The sequence below is a fragment of the Misgurnus anguillicaudatus genome, chromosome 23, assembly GCF_027580225.2.
Source record: "Misgurnus anguillicaudatus chromosome 23, ASM2758022v2, whole genome shotgun sequence".
NCBI classification, from domain to species: Eukaryota; Metazoa; Chordata; class Actinopteri; order Cypriniformes; family Cobitidae; genus Misgurnus; species Misgurnus anguillicaudatus.
The window spans coordinates 22,752,501-22,778,756 of NC_073359.2; the positions used below are offsets into that span (position 1 = coordinate 22,752,501).

The 26,256-nt window shown below is 37.5% G+C and overlaps 1 protein-coding gene across 1 annotated transcript in view; it reads left to right on the top strand.

Moving 5' to 3' along the window:
- The window catches only part of lrp1ba (low density lipoprotein receptor-related protein 1Ba), a 332,672-nt gene that overhangs the window by 243,687 nt on the left and 62,729 nt on the right, over window positions 1-26,256 (top strand). The window contains exons 53-65 of the mRNA XM_073862191.1: window positions 387-509; window positions 981-1,121; window positions 2,070-2,257; window positions 5,051-5,234; window positions 9,570-9,655; window positions 11,489-11,611; window positions 16,053-16,234; window positions 16,356-16,555; window positions 16,844-17,032; window positions 19,900-20,048; window positions 20,129-20,222; window positions 20,843-20,959; window positions 21,063-21,182. Of these exons, the coding sequence (XP_073718292.1) occupies window positions 387-509; window positions 981-1,121; window positions 2,070-2,257; window positions 5,051-5,234; window positions 9,570-9,655; window positions 11,489-11,611; window positions 16,053-16,234; window positions 16,356-16,555; window positions 16,844-17,032; window positions 19,900-20,048; window positions 20,129-20,222; window positions 20,843-20,959; window positions 21,063-21,182 (1,896 nt within the window). The remainder of the gene's footprint in view (window positions 1-386; window positions 510-980; window positions 1,122-2,069; window positions 2,258-5,050; window positions 5,235-9,569; window positions 9,656-11,488; window positions 11,612-16,052; window positions 16,235-16,355; window positions 16,556-16,843; window positions 17,033-19,899; window positions 20,049-20,128; window positions 20,223-20,842; window positions 20,960-21,062; window positions 21,183-26,256) is intronic.

The window sequence follows — 26,256 nt, forward strand, 5'->3', positions numbered from 1 at the left end:
GCATGCTACAATAAATTATCTATATGCTATTTTTAAGCTAGACCTTCACATACGTACTCTGGGGACACCAAAGATTTATTTTTCATCTTTAAAAAGTCTTGTGTAATGTCCCCTTTAACTTTTTTATATAAATGCACTCAATTTGGTAAGCATGACTTACTTTTATTGCTATTACTCAGTGTTGAGATCCATAACCTTGTTCTGAATGAATTTAAAGAATTTGATTTATACTCCTGGCACACGCCAACGGAGTACAATTTATTATAGATTTCACCATCTGAAAAGACTAGCGCAGATAATTAAACTTGATATTTCCTAAGTTGTTCATACGTTCTGTCTCTTTCATCTGAACTGACTGCCGTTTGGCTGTCGCTTTGTCTCATAAGCTCCAAACAACACGTGCACCGAGAACACGTTCCAGTGTCGCAACCAGAACTGCATCCCACGCCGCTTCGTATGCGACCGCGACGACGATTGCGGTGACGGTTCGGACGAGTCGATTGAATGCGGTGAGTAGCTCCATTTTCTCGAACCATTACTCTCCATTTTCCCTGACCATCCCTCTGCGATCTGTTTCTCTGTTCAATGTGTCGCTACCAAAAATTTAATTAGATGATTCAATGGTTTGATCGGATACAGTGTCCCAAACCTCAAATCTAAGAATAAACACAATTACTCATAATGACTTATTAATATATTTTCTGATTTGCTTCGTAGTTTTGTGCTACAATTATTTATTAGAGATGGGAAGAAATATTTTGAATTATTGTTTTACCTAACTGCATCGGTATTGCCAATATTTTTGTTTAAATGTGACCCTGTCTGTGAGTTTTATAATATTCACCATAAAATCCTCCTACGTAATGTAAAGAATATTGTGTGAAAATATAACCTTGATATCTGTAATATTGACTGAGTAAGATCACAGACAGGGTCATAAATCTTTCACATTATTTTTATCTGTTCCTCTTTATTTTCAGAGTACCGCTTATGCAAAGAAGAGGAGTTTCGTTGCGCAGATGGGCGGTGTTTACTCAGCGCCCAATGGGAGTGTGACGGCTTCCTCGACTGTCTCGACCAATCAGACGAGCTGCCACTGAACCCAAAATGTTCCGCTGCAGGCGAGTCCCTCTCAGATGATTGACAGGTTCCGCTGGCCCGTCCCGTATGGGATTTGTCAGAACACCTGGTCTTCCCCCTTCATCTTGTTCTCCTGCCAGTACCACCTGAGGAGGGCAGAGAGGGGCTGATGAAACCACTGTGCCTCTTTTCTCTACAGTAGCTTTTAGTTTTAGGGCAAACACATGGCATTAATGTTAGCAGATGCTATCAGTATTTCCGACCAGCTTCATCAAGATACTCTTATATCTATTTTTCTAAGGGAAAATTCAATTCAGATGTTTGTATCTTGTATACAGCTACTGTAACCCTTTTTTTACAAGCAAGGTCACATTTGTTACGTAAAAGATTACGTAACAAATATATATACACACACACACACACACACACACACACACACACACACACACACACACACACATGCATGTATGTATTTTAGAAACCTTAACATGTATAATATATACATGTATATATTTATTTAGATTTTTATATATTTTATATTATTAAAAAAAATATGTACATAAAAAAACTTTATACATGTATGTAAATAAATACACATATTATACAAAAACAAACTTTTATTTTGTATGCGATTAATCGTTATCTTTTGACAGCCATAATTTAAAGCATTTGTACAACTATTTTTAAATGCATTATTTATTTTTTATAAATGGTTCTGCGAAAAACGTAAAAAAAAAAAAAAAATAGATTGTACTGTTCCATCAAAATTCTGCTTTCTTGTTTTGTGGTTGCAGACATGACAGTTTACATTGAAACTTTATTTTCATTTTAACACAAATATTTACTAGTTTTATTGTTAACTTGTTGATTTGGATGGTGTAATTCAAACTGTTGACACCAGACGTTCAGCAAAAGACAGAATCAGTTTATTGTCTGATAGTTTTGTTTGTTTCTTTCTCCTATTTCTTTCTCGCTGCTCCATGTTTTAGAAAGTTTGTGCAACGGTTCGGTTTTCATGTGCGCAAACGGTCGCTGCATACCGCTGGGAAGCGTGTGTAATCGCCATGACGACTGCGGCGATCGCTCGGACGAAAGAAACTGCAACGTTAACGAATGTTTAAATCGTAAGGTCAGCGGCTGCTCGCAGGACTGTCAAGATCTACCCGTAGGATACAAGGTGTGTAAAAGTGATTTATTTTTTATTTTTAACTGTGTTTGTTTCGCTTCATGTATTGCATTTTTTGAAGTCCCTGTGAACCGGAAGTCGTGATTGTGTTTCTGAGAGAAACAGAACAGGTGAGTTCAAGTTCATGCGGCACTGCGCAGAACAATCGTCAAGGTTTTCCGCTTGCAGTTGAGGGAAGAGTTAAAAACGGAGCCATCAAGTTGGACACGTGCTGCTTGCCGTAGTGACATGTCCACCGTGTTTCCTTTTTTAATTGCAAATGAAGTTAATAAGATGGTGAATTTGATGGTGAAACATTTTTTTTAATTAAAGGTGGAACCAGAAACCCTTTAGTTGCTGTTTATACTGTATGCCCGCAAATAACGGGAAACATAAGCTTTTTTTACATTTCACAATATATCATATCTATCTATTAACAAGTTTTACCTGTTATAAAAACATGAATTTATAATGTTCATTAGTGCAACTGAAGGTTGGATTAAACATGAAACGCACGTAATCGGTGTCATCAGTGAGGCGACCAATCACGAAGAGCTGTGTCGTCATCAGAACTCCGTGTAGCCGCTCTGGTTTCGAAACGCTCTTGCGGTACTTTGATACCATATGTCACAGTCACATGCCTTTAGCGCCAGCTTAAGTCAGACAAAATTTCGAACCGGCATGCACTGCTTCAAGTCAGCCGCCGATCGGTCTGCGCAGCTCTGCATGAAAATGAACACACCTATTACAACGTGAGGAAAATAGTGGGCGTGGCTTGTGTTTTCCACTGTGCTTTGATATAGAAAAGTGGGCATTTCATTCAGAAATGGAACTAACAACAGACTGACATTTGGAGGGGGCGGAGTTTCGTTGTAAAACGAGATGGTTGTGCATTCCAATTAATATCAATTTAACTGCAGTTAATTTGTTTTGATTTGAACCTTCATAACTTAAAAAATACGGCTAAGTAGCACCATAAAACAAAATAATAACATGATAGCATAATAATAAACATGTTTTGACAAAAATGTTAATTAAAATTTTTTTTTTACAAAAAATAATGACTTACACGAATAAATTGTTTATAATTAACACTGCAATATTACATTAAAAAAGTTTTGATTTCATTGGGACTTTAATAAAATATTTTTTGTGTTTCATTCTGCACATTCTCCTGTTTGTTTGTGTTTAATGCATTTGCATTTTCACAGATAAAATCAGTTTTTATATCCACTGGGTGTAAATATTGTTTTTGTTTGTCAAACAAATCTTTAAATGTTTTTGCACCTAAAGGGGGTCGCACACAGGACGCGCAGCTCAGCGCGTTCTAAAAAACTCACATTGCTTTCTATGAGTATACGCACACCGGCGCCGACAGGTGGCGCCTGTCTGCACCGCCCAGCTACGACTCAGGATGTTTTACTCATATAGTTTAACATTTAATAACATCATATTTGTCCCAAATAATTAACGATTAACATTGGCTGCTAACGTATATTTTGCATTTTAAAGTAGACGCTATCTGACGAAGCTTGTGCTATTTAATTTGCACTTCCGGTTTACGATACCTCCGAGTTGTCCTAGACGCGACTCGACGCGACGCGACGCTGAGCTGCGCGTCCGGTGTGCGACTATTTTAAGTCTTTGCAAACCAACATATTGAAACGCTTTTACATTCCACAAACATTTACAGAACTTAGAGCCAAATAAATAATATACACCCTTACGAAAATTAACAATGTATTTTTTTATGGTAAAAGGGTAGTAACCATGTTTTTGTGTGTGTGTGTGTATTGATTGTTATCAGCAAAATGTCTCAGATTACGAATGTAACCATTGTTCCCTAAGAAGGGAACGAGACGCTGCGTCGCCGAAGCTGCGCTATGGGAACACACAGCGTAGCTTCGGCGACGCAGCTCGAGTTCCCTCATAAGGGAACCATGGTTTTACTACTTTAACCATAATTTTATCAACTTAATTAACTGTAGTAAAATCATAGTAAATTTTCGTAGGGGCAGTTTATGCTTTTTATTGTTTGCCGACACAATGCTTGATCTTATTTTACACTGTTTACCCTTTGTACGCCCCATGTATAAACTCACGTGCAAACGCTCACGCATGCAAAGGTATCTGGAACGTGAGAAACTCAAGCCGTTGAGATATTGAACAGCAGGAGTGACATGAGAAGCTGACACTCAGATACATTGTGTGTTTTTGCTGGGGGAAATGCGCGCACACGCAGTGAGTGGCAGATAGAGGCGATTCGTTTGGCAGATGTCTGGAATACTGGCCCCCGTCCTTTGACAGGCACGCTGACTTTTAAAACAGACAGCCAAGGACACGGCAGAGCCAAACTTTTCCATATTTTTACTCTTTTAAACTTTGTATATTGTGTCGTTGCTTCATACGTAGCTTAGTTGGGGTTTAAGAGACTTAATGTTCAATACTAAAATCAATTAGAGACTCGGATCAGAACAAACCTTTGGATTGCTGGATGAGAATTGAATTAAGCTGGATGATGAAACCCCGTGTTAGCTGCTTGATAGCTAATTCGACTTATGCAACATCGATACTGTTATCAAACTGAATTTAATACCGATATCTTGACCAAATCCCTTAAAGGCGTTATCAATAATTAATAAACTTTTATATAAAGCTACAGTATATGAGTTGACTTTATTTAAATTTCTTTACCACAATATTGATACGTGATGCATATGTAATATTTTTTTGTCTTACTGCAAACCCCTTTTTTACCCATTTAATGTTTGTTATCTATTTTCATGTGTATATTTTCTCATCTAGTGCACTTGCTGGCCCGGGTTTCGTCTTAAAAACGACGGCAGGACCTGCATTGACGTCGACGAATGTACTGAAAGTTTCCCTTGCAGCCATCAGTGCATCAACACTTACGGATCGTTTCATTGCCTATGCGCCGACGGGTACCAGCGGACCGCCGGTAACCCACAGAGCTGCAGGTCTCTCTCAGGTACCTCGGGTCTATTCAGTGGCACAGGTGCGAATAAGCTCCTGTGGACCCTTACAAAGATTTTACCGTCACACTTCTACTGAAAAACATCATGCACGCACACCGAGTCCCGTTTTGGCTTATATTGAGAGAAAAAGCAACAGGATGCTGTTGACAATTAGTTCGGCAGCTGGAGGTGCGCTCTGATTGGCTGCGACTAGATCTATGTGTGACATATGGCATCTGTCTTGAGTTATTTATAAAAGATGCAAAAACAAAGTTGCATGTACACATCTTTACAAACATCACTGACATGCAAGTCAACAACATCCAACGGTAATTGAACAGTATTACCATGTTTTTTAGGGATATCATGCCATTTTTTACTAAAATAGTTCTTTATTAGTACCATGGTATACAGTATATCAACATACGGTGTTATTACGTGTGTATTTTGGAAGTTAATGTGACCCTGTGGATATCAAGGTAGGACAGCATTACCATGAATTTTGATTAAAAAGCATTTTTTTGTAAGTCATATTCTTTGTAATACCATGTCCAGGCAATATAAATTACCACGATAAAAAACATGGTATATGAATGTGGTAAAAGTCATATTTTTTTATTTTATACTATTCTGCACCCTGGTACCCACTATGCACTTATGTAAGGGTCTCTCTCTTTACCTCAAAGCTCTGCCCACACACGCTCACATCCACGTCACAAGCCCTATTTGTGTATGACTGACATATATAAGTCCTGGTTTTGACAGAAAGTGGACGCACAGCTGTTGGCAGCTCGCGAGAAATCGATTTCAAGTCGTAAAACTGAAGTTACAGGCAGAATAATCCATAATGAAACCTATTTGATATCCAAATACATCTGTTTAACCAAATCACTTTTAGCCTTTGGTACTATTTTGTTTACTTAATGTCATATAGCATTAAAATAAGACGATGTTTAATGATAACAGAGGTTTGTAATGAAAGCTGTGGTTGGAAGTGAAAACAGCTTCCTAGTAGTACGAAAACATTTTTTATATCAAAATATTTGTTATTTACGTCAATATTTGTTATTACTAGGGCTGTCAATAGATTAAAAAAATTAATCTAGATTAATCGCATGACTTCATGAGTTAACTCGCGATTAATCGCAAATTAATCACACATTTTATCTGTTCTTAATTTACCCTAATTTAACACTTTTCAGGTTTTTAATACTCTAATCATATATACATATATAAATGATTTATGCAAATTATGTTAACAACAGCCTGTTTACATTTTTAACAGACCCATTAAGCCATTGTTTTGTATATGAATTTTCCTTTCAGAAGAATTTTCTTTCTCCATTTTTTGTTTGCTGCTGCATCATTTGTGACCTGTGCTGGCAAGTTGAGTTGGAATTAGCAAAAAAAAATTTTGTCATATTTTGACATTCTCTATTAAAACATAGAACAATGCATGATTTGGTGGAATATAACAAAATATGACAGAACTATACCTGTTTGAAGTTGAAAGAGTCAGCAAAGTTAAATTACCACAAAAATTTCCACATCCATACATTAAACTACCACATCCATACCTTAAAATCACTGGTAAAACTAATAGATTTAGCACACACAAAGCAAAAACATCATCAATATATGTTAAACTTTTTTCTTTTGTTTGATTGACATTAAGACAGACTGCTTAAAATCCAAGTAATCTAATATAATGTTACACATCAGATATTTTTACCCAACAGTTAACCAAACATTTACTTAATACATAACAGATTATAGATCCTACCTGCGTGAACTCTTATCAAAACAGATATTTTAAAAACTGTAAGTTTGTGTAGATGTCTATATATCCGGGTCGCGCACTCGCGCCAGATGTCAGTCAGCGTGAGGAGATCGCTTTTGAGTCTTGTCACTCTTAATAACTCTTTAAGATTAATCAGGTACCGAACTTTATCTCTCTTAATGACTCTTTTAACATCAAGCAAGTCCTGCAGTCTATTTTCTAAGTCATGCATAAAAGCGAAACCAAAATGAATTGAGACGCATTTTTGTATTAGATTAAGCATTAGGAGGACGGTAACGTTACACCTCTCAGACGTATAAATAAAGATCATTTCAGATGTCCAACGAGCATTTAGAGCATTGGATTTGCTAGACGATTTGCTTAGTGTTCTTATTTCTATGAAAACCTTTGACTCATTTAGACAGGGTCATATTTGTCTGCGTCTCTGTTCATTCAACTATGGGCTGTACCAAGGGTCAAACAGAAATTGCGCGTTGCGTTAATCGCCGTTAATAAAATTAGCGCCGTTAAAATGAATTTGCGTTAACGCGTTATTAACGCGTCAATTTTGACAGCCCTAGTTATTACACATCTACTTGGGGTGCTCACAAGTTTGAATGCGGCTGGCGTCATGGCACTTTGGTGTAAGAGGTGTAAAAAGTACGCAAAAATGTTACAAATGTTACAGACCAACGTTGGATTTTGACGTTGGATCAACGTTGGATTTTGACGTTGGATCAACGTTGGATTCTGACGTCTGACCAACGTTGGATTTTGATGTCAAATCAACGTTGGAGTTTTACGTCGAATAAACGTTGAATCCTGACGTTGGATCAAGTTGGATTTTAAAATCAGGCCAACATTGGATTTTGACGTCGGATCAACGTTGGAGTCTGGAGTTGATCCGAATGTTGGATTTTTTTCAAATCAACGTTGGATCCTGATGTCGGATCAACGTTGGAGTCTGAAGTCTGACGTCGGATCAATATTGGATTCTGAAGTCAGATCAACGTTGGATCCTGACGTTGGATCAATGTTGGATTTTGACGTCGGATCAACGCTGGATTCTGACGTCGGATCAGTGTTTGATTCTGACGTCTAATGTCGGATCAACATTGGATATTGACGTTGGATCAATGTTGGATTTTGACGTCTGATCAATTTTGGATTCTGACATCTGATGTTGGATCAATGTTGGATTTTGACGTGGGATCAACATTGGATTTTGACGTCAAATCAACGTTAGATTTTGACGTCAAATCAACGCTAGATTTTGACGTCGGATCAACGTTGGAGTCTGACGTCTGATCAGCATTGGATTCTGAAGTCAGATCAACGTTGGATCAATGTTGGATCCTGACATTGGATCAATGTTGGATCCTGACATTGGATCAATGTTGGATTTTGATGTCAGATCAACGTTGGATTCGTTTATTTGACGTCAAAATCCAACGTTGATTTGATGTCAAAATCCAATGTTGATTTGATGTCAAAATCCAATGTTGATTTGGCGTCAAAATCCAACGTTGATTTGACGTCAAAATCCAACGTTGATTTGACGTCAATATCCAACGTTGATCCGATGTCAGAAAACAACGTTTATCCGACATCAGGATCCAATGTTGACCTGATTTTAAAATCCAACGGTGATCCAACGTCAAAATCCAACGTTGATTTGACGTCAAAATCCAACGTTGATTTGACGTCAAAATCCAACGTTGATCCGACGTCAAAATCCAACGTTGGATCCTGACGTCAAATCAACGTTGGATTTTGACGTCAAATAAACATTGGATCCTGACGTTGGATCAAGTTGGATTTTAAAATCAGGTCAACAATGGATTTTGACGTCGGATCAACGTTGGAGTTTGGAGTCTGACATCGGATCAACATTGGATTTTTAAGTCAGATAAACGTTGGATCCTGATGTCGGATCACCGTTGGATTTTAAAATTAGGCCAACATTGGATCCTGACGTCGGATAAACATTGGATTCTGACATCGGATCAACGTTGGATATTGACGTCAAATCAACGTTGGATTTTGACGTCGAATAAACGTTGGATTTTGACATCAGGCCAACGTTGGATTTTCACGTCAATACGTGTTGGGCAGATGTCAAGGTGAATTAAGAGCAGAGACTCCCTGGTGTCTGAAACAGGTGCCTGTGTTGTCGGTTTCAAAGAAGCCAAAAAATCTTCATCATCAGATGAACTGTTGGCTAATTTCTTAGAATATTCCAAAGGCTCCAGAATAAATAACATTTAAATTAAACTGGCCATCAGCGCAATTCAATTGGTTTGGTAAAAGGAAGCGAAAATAGAATGAGGTGATCTCTAAAAAAAGTACCTTTTGACTGTAAATAAAATTGTAAGAGTAAAAAGTACTTTTTTTCTTAAAACATGTAATTAAGTAAAAGTATTGATTTTTAATTGTACTCAAGTAAAGTAAAAATACCCCAAAATAATACTTTAGTACAGTAATCAAGTAAAAGTACTTTACACCTCAGCCTGCTAGCAACTTCTTAATGTTTTAATACTTACATTTTACAAATGCTTTTGTTTTACAGCAGAGGAGCCATTTCTTATTCTTGCGGACCATCATGAGATCAGAAAGATCAGTCTGGATGGGTCAAACTACACCCTTCTGAAACAGGTACATGTGACCTAACATCACTTATTTTAATTTATTCATCATTTTAATAATCGTTTTCGCAAGTTTTTTTTTTTGCGCTGCGTCTGTATTCCCTTGTAACTTCATACTTTTTTGGCTGATAAAAATGCACACCCTCAGAGCAGATGGAGATTAATAAAGTCGTAATTTCGGAAGTCTCTAAGGGCAACACAATATCAAGAACCACCTGCTCTACAAGTAAAGATGTGCAATGTGTACTTTATCATTGTAGTTTTAAATAACACTGAAATACCGTATTAATATCATACAGTAGCAGTAAACCAAACCAAGATTTATGCTGCATTCCAAGCAACTGGGATATTTTAGGATATTTCCCATTTTAAAGGTGCATTGTGTAATTTTTAAAAGGATCTTTTGACAGAAATGCAAAATAATATACAAAACTATATTATCAAAGTTGTAAAAAGACCTTTCATAATGAACCGTTATTTTTTTATTACCTTAGAACGAGAGCTTTTTATCTACATACACCGAGGCTCCCCTTACATGGAAGTTGCCATTTTGTGCTGCCATTTTTCTACAGAAGCCCTTAAAGGACAATTTTTTTACTAAGTTGTCTCTGACGATGATGTTTTTGTCCTGTGTCGGCTACCGTAGCTTCTCTTTGTGTTTCAAAAGCAAGGGGTGAGCCGTAGACTAAGCCATTGGTTGCAATTCGCAACCTCACCACTAGACGCTGCTAAAATTTACACACTGCACCTTTAAAACTTGAAATAACATTTGGATTAAGTAACATTAAAAGTATTTTGTAACATTAAAACATTTAATGTGTTTATTAGCATTAAAAGTGCTGTTCCAGATATTACTTTCGGGTTGAGGTGGAAAAAATCCTAAATCGGAATTGTTTGGAATGCAGCATTAGCAAAAGTCAAGCAGACACTGTTTACAGCCTCTTTCTGTCTCATACTCTGCGTAAGTGTTGCTCGTTTATTTTATTGCTTTGAAATATAAGCGTATAATTAGTCATTATTAATGAATTCATGGTCTTTAAGCAAGTCTTTAAAGCCATTCTGCTCATATGGTTCTTTATGACCAATAAGATTTTAAGCAGCTGACAAATAAGAACCCCGTCTTAAGAGATTGAACGACTCGCCATTTAAAGAGCAGTTAAAAAGGCACGCTTGGCTTGATTCATCAGTCAGGGACTTCATCAGTTTGATTCGAAAGGTCTGGTCCGGCAAATTAGATCAAAGCGCATCGGGGGGGGGGGGGTTCGCCTGAACCAGAGAGAGAGAGAGATGGAGAGACACAGACAAAGAGAAGGATATGAGAGACACCTACTGAGAAAGTGATTGGCTCAGGTCTTGGCAATGCATGATGGGAAGTTTCTGTCAGACCCTGTGTGTCTCGCACTTATTTCGAACAGGAAATAAATCTGAAAATAGTCAAATGAAATGGCTTGCAGAGGCAGAGAGAAAATGAAAGCTGTGGGAAGTTCCTGTAATGAGTCGACTATAAGACAATGTTTTTTTTCCGATTTGATACTCAATGTTACATAATTTTAATCCTAAAGTAAAGTAAAAAGTCAGCAATTTTTTTGTTTTAATGTGAAAATGTATCCACTTCAAAGTGATAGTTCATTCAAAAATTTGGGGCACTAATGACTTCCATAGTAATATTTTTCCTACTATGCAAGTCAATGGTGCCCCAGATCTGCTTGTTTTGTTTTTGCATGTGTGTTCAGCAAATCAAGGCAATTTTTACAAGTTTATTTAACTCTTTCTCTCTCTCTCTCTCTCTCTCTCTCTCTCTCTCTCTCTCTCTCTCTCTCTCTCTCTCTCTCTTTCTCTCCAGGGACTCAGTAATGTCATCTCTCTAGACTTTGACTACAGGAAGGAGTTGATCTATTGGATTGACACCAGCAGGCCCAGCGGACGCAGAATAAACCGCATGCGTCTCAACGGAAGTGACCTTAAGGTACGCCGGGAAGCCTATGTGCATGCGTGTTTATGATAAATTTCATTTGAAATCTGCCAGATTGACGTATGCAAATATTCCTTGCCCCTGGGTAAATTTGATTCCCCTCACCTGTTGCCGTTTTTATTGTGTAAGTGATGGACTCCACTGGGAAATGAACATATTCATAACAATGAAGTGAATCGACAGTCTTGCATGCGAATCGAGCCAGGCTTGCATTGATAGATGAGAACTGCAATGTGTGTGTTTATTTGTACGTATAGACGTTTGATTATACTGGGAAGGACATAATTGTTTGTGGAAATATATAGTGAAACTATTTGAAATAGTAAATAGGGTAAATGGGGTTTTGCTTTATGTTCAGTGACATTACATTTACAATTGCGCATTGGAAGACGCAGTTATCCAAAGCGACTTACAGTGCATTACAAGGTATACAGTTTTTTTTTTCAGTATGTGTGATCCATGGGTTCAAACTTATGACCTTTTGTGCTAATGCAATGCCCTACCAATGGAGAGAGCACTAGTTCAATAATATGAATAGATTTCTAAGGTACCGTTTAGAATCGCGTACATATTATTGTCGCTTTTTGAAGCGCTTTGAGATGCTACTTTTAAAGGCGCTATACAAAATAAAGTTTATTATTATTATTATTATTATTTAAAACCATTGTATCTAAAGTCTTAAGTATTATATTTTATTTGAAATAATCCATAAATGCCCACATTGACATTTGCAGATGTTCCACACTGCAAAAAAAAAAAAACGTTCTTACTTAGTATTACTGTATTGTTTTCAGTACAAATATCTTAAAATTCTTAAAGGGGACATATCATGAAAATGCTTTAATTGTGTCCCCACACTGCAAAAAATTATTTTCAAGAAAAACTTTTCTCAGTATTTTTGTCTTGTTTTCAGTAAAAATGTCTAAAAATTATATAATTAAATTATTAAATATGCTTTTTCTAGATGAGCAAAACAACCCAAGAAAATAAGTCTAGCTTTTAGACCAAAAATATCAAATTTAAGTGATTTTGTGCATGAAACAAGCAAAAAAATCTGCTAATGGGGTAAGCAATTTTTTCTTGAATTTTTCTTGAATTTAGTATTTAGGAAAAATTTTCAAGATTTCTGGCTTACCCCATTGGCAGATGTTTTGGCTTGTTTTATGCACAAAATCACAAATTTGATATTTTTGGTCTACACACTACTTATTTTCTTGGGTCAAGAAAAAGCATCTTAATTTAAGAATTTTTAGATATTTTTACTGAAAACAAGACAAAAATACTAAGATTTTTTTTCTTGAAAATCATTTTTTTTGCAGTATATTCTCTTTAAGAAAATGCATCTTAATTTAAGAATTTTTAGATATTTGTACCGAAAACAAGACAAAAATACTAAGTAAGAAAGTCTTTTTTGTAGTGCATGCACCTGTTAATCTAAATAGGGCTGAAAAATGTGTGCACTAAAATTGCAGCCCACAAATAAATTACATGCATTATTTAAAAAATAAATAAACGGCTTGTGTGGATTAAAATGAGACAGGATGTGACGAGAGAATAAATGTGTGGTGTGTGTGTGTGTGTGTATGTGTGTGAGAGAGCGAAAGAAAGAGAGAGAGAGAGCCTATTTATCTACATAACTATCTTAGGCAATGCCCTTGTGTATACTACTTAGGGCAGAAAACAGGCATAGTGTGCCAGCCTTGCCCTGCTGGGCAGCCAGAGCTCATTATGTTTAATATCAAGCCATAATGGCTCATTACGTTTGATTGAACTCTGGATCTTAAACTGATTTATGATGTTCTACTTTGAGGGGGGGGGGGTGTTGGGTTAAGAAACTTCAGCATTGGCACTCGATGTTGAAAAGTTACATAGAGACAAAATGCATCGACACTAAGATAATTGGAGATTTTGCAAGCGCAGTAACAAAGAAGTGAAAAATGAAAATGAAGGTAGAAGAAAGAGTGACTGAGTTTGGAGTTTAAAGTGTGATGAAATGACATTACTGAAGAGTCTCCAATTGTAAGAAGGATACTTCACTTTGAACGTCTCGGATGAAGATGATTATAATAAGCTTCTTTTCATGAAAAACGCAAATGAGCCACATGCTGCCAATATTTAGGGGGTTTTAGGTTAAGGTGCTATTGCGCAAACATTTATGCCAGTATACACTCACCTAAAGGATTATTAGGAACACTTACTAATACACTGTTTGACTAATGTGCTGAAAGCATTCTTTAGAAATGTTGGCCCATTGTCGTGCAAATTGTAGCCTCTTTTTCCTATTTGTAGTGGAGATGGGTGGTACCCGGTGGGGTCTTCTACTGGTTGTGCGTGTTGTGACTTCACAAATGCTTTGCTGCATACCTCGGTTGTAACGAGTGGTTATTTCAGTCAAAGTTGCTCTTTTATCAGTTTGAATCAGTCGGCTCATTCTCCTCTGACCTCTAGCATCAACAAGGCATTTCTGCTCACAGGATTACTGCATGCTGGATGCTTTTCTCTTTTCACACCATTCTTTGTAAACCCCTAGAAATGGTTGTGCGAGAAAATCCCAGTAACTGAGCAGATTGTGAAATACTCAGATCGGCCAGTCTGGCACCAACAACCATGCCACGCTCAAAACTGCTTAAATCACCTTTCTTTCCCATTCTGACATTCAGTTTAGAGTTGACTAGGACCACACCCCTAAATGCATTGAAGCAACTGCCATGTGATTGGTTGATTAGGTAATTGCATTAATGGGAAATTGAACAGGTGTTCCTAATAATCCTTTAGGTGAGTGTACATCTTTCAGATGAAGCTTTTGAAAATCGGCATGAGCATCATTCAATGATGGGTATGCAACACCAATGTAGACCCAACTTGAAATGTACTGTACAATATAAAAACTTTGCAATTAGGAGGACATACAGTGTACCTCAAAGTGTACCCGACAAATGCAAAATCCAAAAACATCCACAAAGAACTTTCGCTGCCTCTGGGACAGACACATCTAAGGCAAAATATGTTTTAATATTCATCTCCGGTTACGTGTGAGAGCTTGTAAATTATTACTTGTTCTATTAAAAGCACTAGGCAGGGTGCAGGAGTGAAAATGATTTAACGCAACAGTTTACCTGACAGCTGGAGAGAGTTGTTTCGTTTATGCCAAAAAAAGCAATTTTTTGTTATCAGTATAAGCTACGAAATGTTGAGAAATACCTGTTTTTGTTAATATCATTTTTGGTGTTATTTATTGTGGCTTTAGGACATTTTGAAGCCCCGTTATAGAGCAATAATGCATAATTTATTTTATTAATTTTATCATTGAGGGCACTTTGTGTTCGAAATGGTTTAATTTTGTTATATTAAAGGTGCATTGTGTAACTTTTAGAAGGATCTCTTGACAGAAATGCAGTATAATATACATGACTCTTACAAAATAAACGGTTTTGTTTTAATAACCTTAGTATGAGCCGTTTTTATCTACATACACCGGGGGTTCCTTACATGGAAGTCGGCATCATGTTTCTACAGTAGCCATAATGGACAAACTAGCTATTACTCTTTAAATTGTGCAAATTGACATTGCGAATTAAAAAATAATCCCATATATCGCAAAAAAGGTTTTGTGCTGTTTGAAGTGGTTTTGCAGGCAATTCGGAAAAGGTGTATTTCCAGCCTGATCTCACAAGAAATCATACATATTTTAAGAGTTGGCTTATTTGTATCAATTCATACGAAGTTAATCGTGCAAAATCGCACGATTCTCATGAAATAACAACAACAACAACGAAACCGACCCCCTAACCTCGCACCTAACCACAACGTCACAGGGGTCAAGGCAAATCGTACCAAAACTTACAAATGTGGTCGGATGAATTAATACGAATTATCCAACTTGTAAAATATGTACGAATTCTCGTGATTCGCATAACTGCAACGAAAACAGTTTATTATAAACTTGGTATATTCGTATTCGCTTTTCAGTCGCATATTATCGGTTAATGGAAACACAGTCATTTCGCAATAGTCTTTTTGTCGACATTTAAAAAGTAACACTAAAGTTTTGCGCAATTGTACTGTTGTATAGAGTGGATTTTGTCACTACTTTGTCTCAGACGATGACGTGTTTGTCCTATGGTGGCCACCGTGGCCCTCTATGCGTTTCGAAAGGATAGGGTGAGCTCTGGACTGATCCATTGGTTGCAATTCACAGTCTCACCTCTAGATGCCGCTAACTCATCCGTAGCTATTAAGCGACCACTTGTATATTTTTTATGAGACAACAGAATCCAATGCAGAGCTGTGTCTGACTCCCGCTATTTTAAACTAGTATGCCTAAAAGCATTTGTTCCCAATGGTCCGACTGCGAATCGTTCCTTGTGAGTAACAGGCCCAAATAAAACAGTCTTGTACGACAGCATTACCCTAACACTCCTGGCTGTTTTCTCAGGTGGTTCACAGGACGTCGGTCCCCAGCGCTCTTGCTGTCGACTGGATTGGAAAGAACTTGTACTGGTGTGATGGAGAGAGGAAGACTCTGGAGGTGGCGAAAGCTAATGGACTTTACCCAACTATACTGCTCAAGTCTGGATTGAGAAATCCAACTGCTTTGGCTCTGGACACACAAACAGGGTAAATGAAAAGAGATTATCTTTCAGAAACGTAATGTGAGATGTGAAGGTGTTTTATAATTAATCTGCTTTATTTAAGTATTGTACTATTCTAAGTCCACATGTATCCCATGGTGTCTCAGATACGTGTTTTGGATCGACTGCTGTGAGCAGCCTCACATCGGACGAATCGGGATGGACGGCAGCAAAAAACGCATCATCATTGATACAGAAATACACAGCCCGTCCGCTCTCACCATTGACCACATCAATAGAAGAATCTATTGGTCTGATGAGAACCATATCTTATTTTCTGATATGGATGGTACAAAAAGACACAAAGGTATGGTTTATTTTTTATTTATAAATTAAACCCATGTTGACATTGTTAGTGCTATGTTGAACTTATTTTTACAATATTGAATCAAAATTGATTAATATATATGAGAATTAGAAATGTTTATTATCAGTTGACAAAAATGTAGATGTTTTATTATGGAGCAGTTGATCAATTGAATTGCTGTGACTGTGATCAATGATCAGATTAAAATCCCGAGGACGCCCATCTTTGACTTGGGATTGTAGTTTAAACAGCCTAGTGTTTAAAATTCTCCTCTATAATTGTCTCCAGTCCCTATAAAGGACATAGGTGGAGTAACTGGTCTCACGTTATTTGAGGATTTCATCTACTGGAGTGACCAGAAATCCAAAACCCTCAGCCGATCTCACAAGCTGTCTGGTGGCCTGCGAACAGAGCTCCTCAACTCCTGGCAAACCATTCGAGATATTAAAGTCTACCATCCTCTCAGACAACCTGACGGTATTGTACAAAGACGTCTGCTTGGATACGTCTGCATAGATTAGTCAGCTTGGCCGAATAAGTCAGTTTGAATACTGTATGTCATTTTGAATTAGTAATCCTAGAAAAGTCAGCTTGGATAGGTCAGTTTGAAATAGTCAGCTTGAATAAGTCAGCCTGGATAAGTTAGTTTGAATAAGTCAGTTTGAGTAAATCAGCTTGGATCAGTCAGTTTGAGTTAGTTAACTTGGAGAAGTCAGCTTGAAGAAGTCAGCCCGGATAAGTTTGTTTGAATAAAACAGCAAAGGTAAATCAGCTTGAAGAAGTCAGCTTGAATAAGTCATTTTCAATTAGAAAGTCATGAATAGTCAGCTTGGATAAGTCCGCCGGAAAACATTGATTTAAATAAACCATCTTGGATACGTCAGCTTGAATAAGTCAGTTTGAAATAGTCAGTTGGAGAAGTCAGCTTGGATAAGTCAGCCTGGATAAGTTAGTTTGAATAAGTCAGCTTTAGTAAATCAGCTTGGATTAGTCTCATCTTAAATAAATAAGCTTGGATTAGATTTCTTGGATAAGTCAGTTAATATAAATCAGCTTGTATCAGTCTGTTTGAGTTAGTCAGTTGTCAGCCTTCATTAGTAAGTTTGAATAAGTCAGCGTGAGTAAATCAGCTTGAATTAGTGATCTTGGATAAGTCAAACTAAACTAAGTCAAAACTAAGTCAGTTTGAATTAGTCAGTTGTACAGTAGAAGTCAGCTTGGATAAGTCAGCCTGAATAAGTTGGTTTAAATAAATCACCTTGGATCCGTCAGCTTGAAGTAGTCATTTTGAAATAGTAAGCCTGGAACAGTCATTTTGGATAAGTCAGTTGAAATAGTTAGTTGGAAAAGTCAGCTTGGATCAGTCAGCCTGGATAAGTTAGTTTGAATAAGTCAGCTTGAGTAAATCAGCTTTGATTAGTCTCAGCTTGAGTAAATCAGCTTGGATTACTCAGTTTGGATAAGTCAGTTAGAATTAATCAGCTTGGATAAGTCAGTTGGAATTAGTCAGTTGTAGAAGTCAGCTTGGATAAGTCGGCCTGAATAAGTCGGTTTGAATATATCATCTTGAATACGTCAGCTTGATCAAGTCATTTTGAATTAGTAATCCTGGAACAGTCAGCTTGGATAAGTCAGCCTGGATAAGTTAGTTTGAATAAGTCATCTTGAGTAAATCAGCTTGGATTAGTCTCAGCTTGGATTAGTGTCAGCTTGGATAAGTCAGTTAGAATAAATCAGCTTGGATCAGTCAGTTTGAGTTAGTCAACTTCTAGAAGTCAGCTTGAAGAAGTCAGCCGGGATAAGATAGTTTGAATAAGTCAGCATAAGTAAATCAGCTTTAAGAAATTAGTAAGTCAGGAACAGTCAGCTTGGATAAGTCGGTTTGAATTAGTCAGTTGTAGAAGTCATCTTAGATAAGTCAGCCTGAATAAGTTGGTTTAAATAAATCATCTTGAATACGTCAGCTTGAATAAGTAATTTTGAATTAGTAAGCCTGGAACAGTCAGCTTGGATAAGTCAGTTCGGAATAGCCAGTTGGATAAATCAGCCTGGATAAGTTAGTTTGAATAAGTCATCTTGAGTAAATCAGTTTGGATTAGTGTCAGCTTGGATAAATCAGTTAGAATAAATCAGCTTGGATCAGTCAGTTTGAGTTAGTCAACTTGGAGAAGTCAGCTTGAATAAGTCATTTTTAATTAGTAAGTCAGGAACAGTCAGCTTGGATAAGTCGGTTTGAATTAGTCAGTTGTAGAAGTCAGCTTGGATAAGTTTGAATAAATCATCTTGAATACGTCAGCTTGAATAAGTCATTTTGAATTAGTAAGCCTGGAACAGTCAGCTTGGATAAGTCAGTTTGAAATAGTCAGTTGGATAAGTCAGCCTGGATAAGTTAGTTTGAATAAGTCATCTTGAGTAAATCAGCTTGGATTAGTCTCAGCTTGGATAAATCAGTTAGAATTTATCATCTTGGATCAGTCAGTTTGAGTTAGTCAACTTGTAGAAGTCAGCTTGAAGAAGTCAGCCGGGATAAGATAGTTTGAATAAGTCAGCATAAGTAAATCAGCTTTAAGAAATCAGCTTGAATAAGTCATTTTTAATTAGTAAGTCAGGAACAGTCAGCTTGGATAAGTCTTGTTTGAATTAGCCAGTTGTAGAAGTCAGCTTAGATAAGTCAGCCTGAATAAGTTGGTTTGAGTAAATCATCTTGGATACGTCATCTTGAATAAGTAATTTTGAATTTGTAAGCCTGGAACTGTCAGCTCGGATAAGTCAGTTTGAAATAGTCAGTTGGAGAAGTCAGCCTGGATAAGTTAGATTGAATAAGTCAGCTTGAGTAAATCAGCTTGGATTAGTCTCAGCTTGAGTAAATCAGCTTGGATTAGTCTCAGCTTGAGTAAATCAGCTTGGATTACTCGGCTTGTATAAGTCAGTTTGAATAAATCAGCTTGGATCAGTCAGTTTGAGTTAGTCAACTTGGAGAAGTCAGCTTGAATAAGTCATATTTAATTAGTAAGTCAGGAACAGTCAGCTTGGATAAGTTAGTTTGAATTAGTCAGTTGTAGAAGTCAGCTTGGATAAGTCAGCCTTAATATGTTGGTTTGAATAAATCATCTTAGATCCGTCAGCTTGAATAAGTAATTTTGAATTAGTAAGCCTGGAACAGTCAGCTTGAGTTAGTCAATTTGAGTTAGTCAACTTGGAGAAGTCAGCCTGGATAAATTTGTTAGAATAAATCTGCTTGGATTAGTCAGTTTGGATTATTCTTATAGTGACATGTATAGTCAGTGTCAAGTTTCAAAGGTTTTTCTTCAGCTTGTTTTGTATTATTTGTTGTCTGCCTATAGTGCCAAAGCATCACTGTCAGGTGACTAATGGAGGTTGCAGTCACCTATGCCTTCTATCCCCTGGTGGGGGCTACAAGTGTGCCTGCCCTACACACTTCTATTTGGCAAACGACAATAAGACATGCCTGTCGAACTGCACTGCCAGCCAGGTACCACTTAAAATTTCCGTCATACCTCATTGTGACTACTGTTAGTGAGTTTCATGTCATTCCCATGTGTCGGTTTGCAGTTCCGCTGTGGTACGGATGAGTGTATTCCATTCTGGTGGAAATGTGACACTGTGGACGACTGTGGAGATGGATCCGATGAGCCAGCAGATTGTCGTGAGTAACACCAAACCTGTTGCTAGTTAGTCAATGAAACTACAATACTGTAATTCGACTGCAAAATATTGCTAACACCATTTAGCACCAATAGCTCCTAGTGTGCCGCCTACCTAGACAGAAGTTTAAGAGTTATAGACTTGCTTCCAATGTGAAAGGCTGATCCCAAACTTCTAAAAAACTAAAACTTAAAAAGGCAATTCAAGTACATGATCCATTTATCTAATGAATGGAAGACAGGAAAATCTTTATATCACAAAGAACTCCTGAAATTTACCTCCATGGTTCATTGAAAGATAATTTAAAAAAAATTATCTGTCATCAAGGCTGTATTCATGTGACTCTTGGCTTGCATTGAATAGGCCAGCGTATGCGTCATTTTTAAGGTGTTAGCTGTCATTTGATTGAGAGGTAAATGGCCCAATTTACTAAAAAGGACTGCAAATCTGTGGCAGGGTAGTTTTATACCTTAACTAGCTGTTTTAGAGCACATTGAGAGGCTATAAAGTGACTAAAAAGTTTGCTTACTTTTCTTTTTTCTTGATTCTCTGTCTGTCTGTTGCCGTTCATGTCTGCCATTAATTTGTTCGTTCTTTCTTGTCTGCCTTTGTAATAAATAGCGGAGTTTAAATGTCAGCCCGGAAGGTTTCAGTGTGGAACGGGTTTGTGCGCTCTACCTCCTTTCATCTGTGATGGAGAAAACGATTGCGGTGACAACTCGGACGAAGCCAACTGTGGTAATTATGGATTGATTGATGGATGCATAGACAGATGACAGATTCAATTACTGGAGAGAAGCCATAGTGCTGTATGATCAGTTTGGTTTGCGTTTGTTTTCAGACTCGTATATCTGCCTGTCCGGTCAGTTTAAGTGCACGCAAAGGCAAAAGTGCATTCCTGTGAACCTGCGATGTAACGGACAGGATGACTGCGGCGACGGTGAAGACGAAACGGATTGCCGTAAGAGACCCTGGACTTTTTGCAAAATTCATTCATCTGATTACATTTTTCGTACACTGTTTAAAATGTAAACAATTATGCATTTACAGTTATTGTTGTGATATACACTGTAAATAGTGAAAATTGGATTAACTTAAAAAAATTACTTCAATTGGTAACACATAAAAATAGTTTTTTTTTTTCAACTTAAAATTTCTCGGTTCGAGTGAAAATTTTAAGTTGACAAAACTTAATTTATTTAAATGTTACCAATTAAAGTAATTTGTTTAAGTAGATCTAACTTTAAATTTTTGTCATTACACTGTAAAAAGTTGGATGACTTCACCGGATTATTTAAAGAGATTAACTTTTTTTGAACACAATATATTTTGATAAATGATGGTAAGCACACAGTTGACGAATCCCATTGACTTCCATGGTATTTGTTTTTCCCACTATGGAAGTCGATGGGTACAGTCAACTGTGTGCCTACCATCATTTATCGAAATATCTTATTTTGTGTTCAAGAAAATAAAGAAACTGATACAGATTTTTGGGTCGGAGAGGAATTATTTCTGCCTTGCATTTTTTTTATAGCTTTTGGATGGCAACTCAAGGAAAATAGTTGCATGATGGCTTTACACACCTTGTGTCAAGCGACTAGACTGTGTTATTAAAACCTACTTTGGAACCATATTAATTGGTACCGCGATGTCTTTTGCAAGGTTACCTTGTCAAGGTGAAATGCTACAGTAACAACATAAACAAACGGCTTTCGTGGAAGAAACGTAACTTCCGGTAAACTTGAAAATAATCAACAACAATAGAGTCCTTTTAGAGTTGTTTATTTCTGATAACAAACAAAATAAACAAGTAGATTACCTTAGCTCATATATCATAGCTAAAGCTAATGAAAAATGACACAGAGCTAACATTCCTGTGTAAAATGTTTACTATATAATGTACACAATCTTAACTACAGATCGGCTGCCAAACCTCCCTTCACACTTCCTTCTTCCCATGTCTTTAGGAAACCAAAACATTTATTATTTTCGACAAGGTATTTCTTCCAGAGTTCATTTTAGCCACTAGCCAGACCATTAAACAAACAGAAAATGGAAGTTAAGCTCCGCCCAGACGCGTAACCTCAACAACGCACATGCATCCGATAAAACCATCTATAGTGTAAGGGGCCATTCACATGTCGCATCTAAAAACGTGTGGAATGCGCTAGGCACCTTCTTTCTCATTCTTTCCAAAGCGCTCTGGCAGTTGCGCTCCTATGGCGTCTGTCGTTGATAAGCAACCATCAGCTGTGATCTATTTCAGCAAATAATAAAGCTTAGGAAATCCCTGGACCGCAATTAAAAGCTGCTCCTCCATTTTTCTGCTGAGGTTTCAAAGTAACAGAAAAGGCGAGTAAGCTGATTGGTTGGTTCTTGTCACATGACCTGCAGTGTGCTTGTGGCATTCTATAAAGTTGAGATGTTTTTAACATCTCAAGATTCGATGCCTGGAAAAAGCGAGCGTGTCGTATCGCGCGTACGTCGCGACCGCAACGCTTCCATTATGAGTGCCTACATTTGAAATAACGAACTTGAGCATGCAAAAGACGTAATATGTGAACGGCCCCTAATGCTGCGTTTACACCAGCCTTGGTAGAGGCGTGAAGCGCGAGTGATTTCAATGTTAAGTTAATGTGAAGACGCATTGACGTGTGTCTGGAGGTCTCGCGGCGAGGATGAGGCGTTTGGCGTAGCACGGAAGACCCGATTTTTGTGCATTTAGCGTTTGAAAAATTTGAACAGCGTTAACCAATCAGGAGCCTGCTTGTTGCTGTGGCGGCAGCCTCGCCCGGAGTCACTCATTCAACCTGAAGGAATGCTTGATATTGTCCGTGAGCAGTCACCCGGAGCTATACGACACAAGTTCTTATTTCTATAGATACAAGAATAAAAAGGACATCACTTGGAAGAGTGTCAGTGAGGACATTGGGCAACGGTTGTAATACACATTTCACTTTTGAGTCACGTGACGTTTATCGACTCGCACCGTTTATTTTCCTATAGTAAGGTTACCAAATACAAACCGGTAACTCTCTCGATAAATGCGCAATCAACATCGGTCATCTTCCAAAAAGACAACCGCATAGCACTGTCCCTCCCACAAGAAGAGAATTTAGTCTCTGACGCGCATCAAATGCTTGCTTTTTTTGCTTTTTTTTCCGCTCTAGACGCGCAAATGCATTCAAACTGTTCAAGCAGCAAACTAAGCGCGGTAGATGCAATTTTGACGCCTGAAACGCGTTTTGTGTAAACGAAGCATAACACTGGAAAGACATCCTAAAGAATGTTCCTTTGGGAAAAAAAGGCTCTGAATATTCTGCGATCTGACTATTATTGCAGGTGCACACATTGCAACGTTGTAGTGTAGCCCTAGTTTAAAATTAAATACATTTTCGATTATAAAGTTTTGATATTGTAGCTTAGATGACCAGAACTAATTTTAGTGGCTCAAACTGACAACGAAGAAATCCAATCTCGTCTGCTTTTTCACCGTTATGAATGCAATTCGTGAAAAAGCGATTGGTTTAAAAAGATTGATTTTAAATTAGATTGGAGTGCTATGCTATCTAGAGTCTTTAATACTGGCAAAACTTTTTAATTTTCTCCGGCTCTCAAGTGTAGCCCATATCAATCCATCTTCAGTCGATCTTTAAAATCTCAGCTTCTGTTAAACAAGATTGCTCTCCGTGAAAAGTGCAGAAAGAAACAGGTGGCGAAAAGAGAAATAGAAATCACTTTCCATATGACTGCCGGTTGTCTTTATTGGCGAGTGAAGGTCGACGTCAAACAGATTCAACACATAAAGTTTGAACCGGCTGATGAGAAAAGAACCAACCACTGTGGTAGACGCCGCAGAAAGATTTTGCTTTAGGCAAAATTGCTCGGGGGCGAATTCAGGACTCTAACGGTAATATAAATAGAGAGAAATGAAAGGGAACAATGAAAGTGAGGGGAGACATCTTAACCAAACAGCAAAGATCTGCCTAGTGTCACCTTCAGAAATAAGGCTGGTACAATGATTAATTTTTGCGTTTGCAGTAATAAAAACTAAATTCTCATTCAAATATGAGTCTTAGGTGCTAGTACACTTTCAGAAAAAGGGTGCAAATGTTGTCACTGGGACGGTAACTTATATGTACCATTTCAGCTCCTAATATGTACCATTTTGATACAGATATGTACCTTTGATGGCACCTTTTACCTTTTTTGAAAAGGTACCGCCTCAATAACAAGTTTTGTACCTTCTTGCACCTTATTTCTGAGAGTGTACAGTAGTAGGGGACAACCAGAAGCTAGTGCACTTGCTCATGTAAGTACACTCAATTTAAAGCCACAGCAGGGACCTAAATTCTCACTCCTTGAGTCGAGTATCTCCCTGGGCTTTGAAAAAACACCCCACCCTTGTGGGGAACCGAAGAAGAACGGTTCTCGATCTTCTCCAAAAGAGATTAAAAGAGGAAAACCAAAAGTTTGAAGTAAAAAAGGAGGGGGATATTAAATAGCGCAGCATGCAGCCAAACCCGGAGGGTCCCCAGATCTCTAATAGGCTTTTGAGGGGGTCTAACTAGGTTTCGGATCAAGGAAAACTTACAGTAACTCACCCCCGGGCACTGATTAGCCAACGAGTGGGATGGTTTAGCAGGGCTAATCTCCTATGGAGTGCTGAATTGGTGAGACTGGCTTTAGACCCCTATAGGAGGGGAGCGCTGTGGGTCAGGATTGCTGTGTCGCCGAGGTCAAAGGCTTAGCTGAGCTTTGGACACAGCAGCTTGAATATGAAGGTTTTCTGGTTCTAATCTAGACCACTAGGGCTTGGCGTTGACCTTGTTTTTCTGACTTTGTCATGAATTACGTTAAAATGTAATAACGTGGTGAATCCCAAAAATATTATCATGGATTGCCTGGTTTATATTTTAATTATAATAATTTTTTTTTTGTAATTTACTATTTTCTACATGAAATCATCCTACAGTACGTAAACATATAACCTTGAAATCTTTAAAGGATAAATAAAAAATTATTTATATGGTGGTTTATTCACCACCATGTCATCCAAAATGTTGATGTCTGTCTTTGTTCAGTCTAAAAGAAATTATATTTTTTGAGGAACACATTCCAGTATTTTTCTCATTTGAATGGACTTTAATGGACCCCAATGCTTAACAGTTTTAATGCAGTTTAAAATTGCAGCTTCAAAGGACTCTAAACGATCCCAAACGAGGCATGAGGGTGATTTTTGTCAAAAAAAAATAAAAAAATATGCACTTTTAAACCACAACTTCTTGTCTTCCTCCGGTCCTGTGATGCACCAGTGCGACCTCACGTAATGCGTCATCAAGTCAAGAGGTCACGGATGACGTATCGAACACCAGTGTTTACAAGTGTGGAGAAAGAAGACCGTTCTGACATTGTTGTATGTCGAATGATACTAATTAATGTCTTTGTGTCAGTTTATTGTTTAAAATGGTCTGCAAATGTGCGTTTCATATGTGTAACACGTGACCTTTTGATGTCATTACACAATTACGTGATGTTGCGCTGGTGGGTCACACGAATGGAGGAGAAGACGAGAAGTTGTGGTTTAAAAGTGCATATTTTTATTTTTCCTGCCAAAAATGACAATCGTTTCGCTAGATAAGACCCTTATTCCTCGTTTAAGATCATTTAGAGTCCTTGGAAACTGCAATTTTAAACTGCATTAAAACTATTAAGTGTTGGGGTCCATTAAAGTCCATTAAAATGAGAAAAAATCCTGGAATTTTTTTCTCAAAAAACATAATTTCTTCTCGACTGAACAAAGAAAGACATCAACATTTTGGATGACATGCTGGTGAGTAAATTATTTGGATTTTTTTTATTAAGAAAATGGACTAATCCTTAAAAAAAAATCCAGATTATTATTTCACCACCATGTCATCAAAATGTTGATGTCTTTTTTTGTTCAGTCTAAAAGAAATTATATTTTTTGAGGAACACATTCCAGGATTTTTCTCATTTGAATGGACTTTAATGGACCCCAATGCTTAACA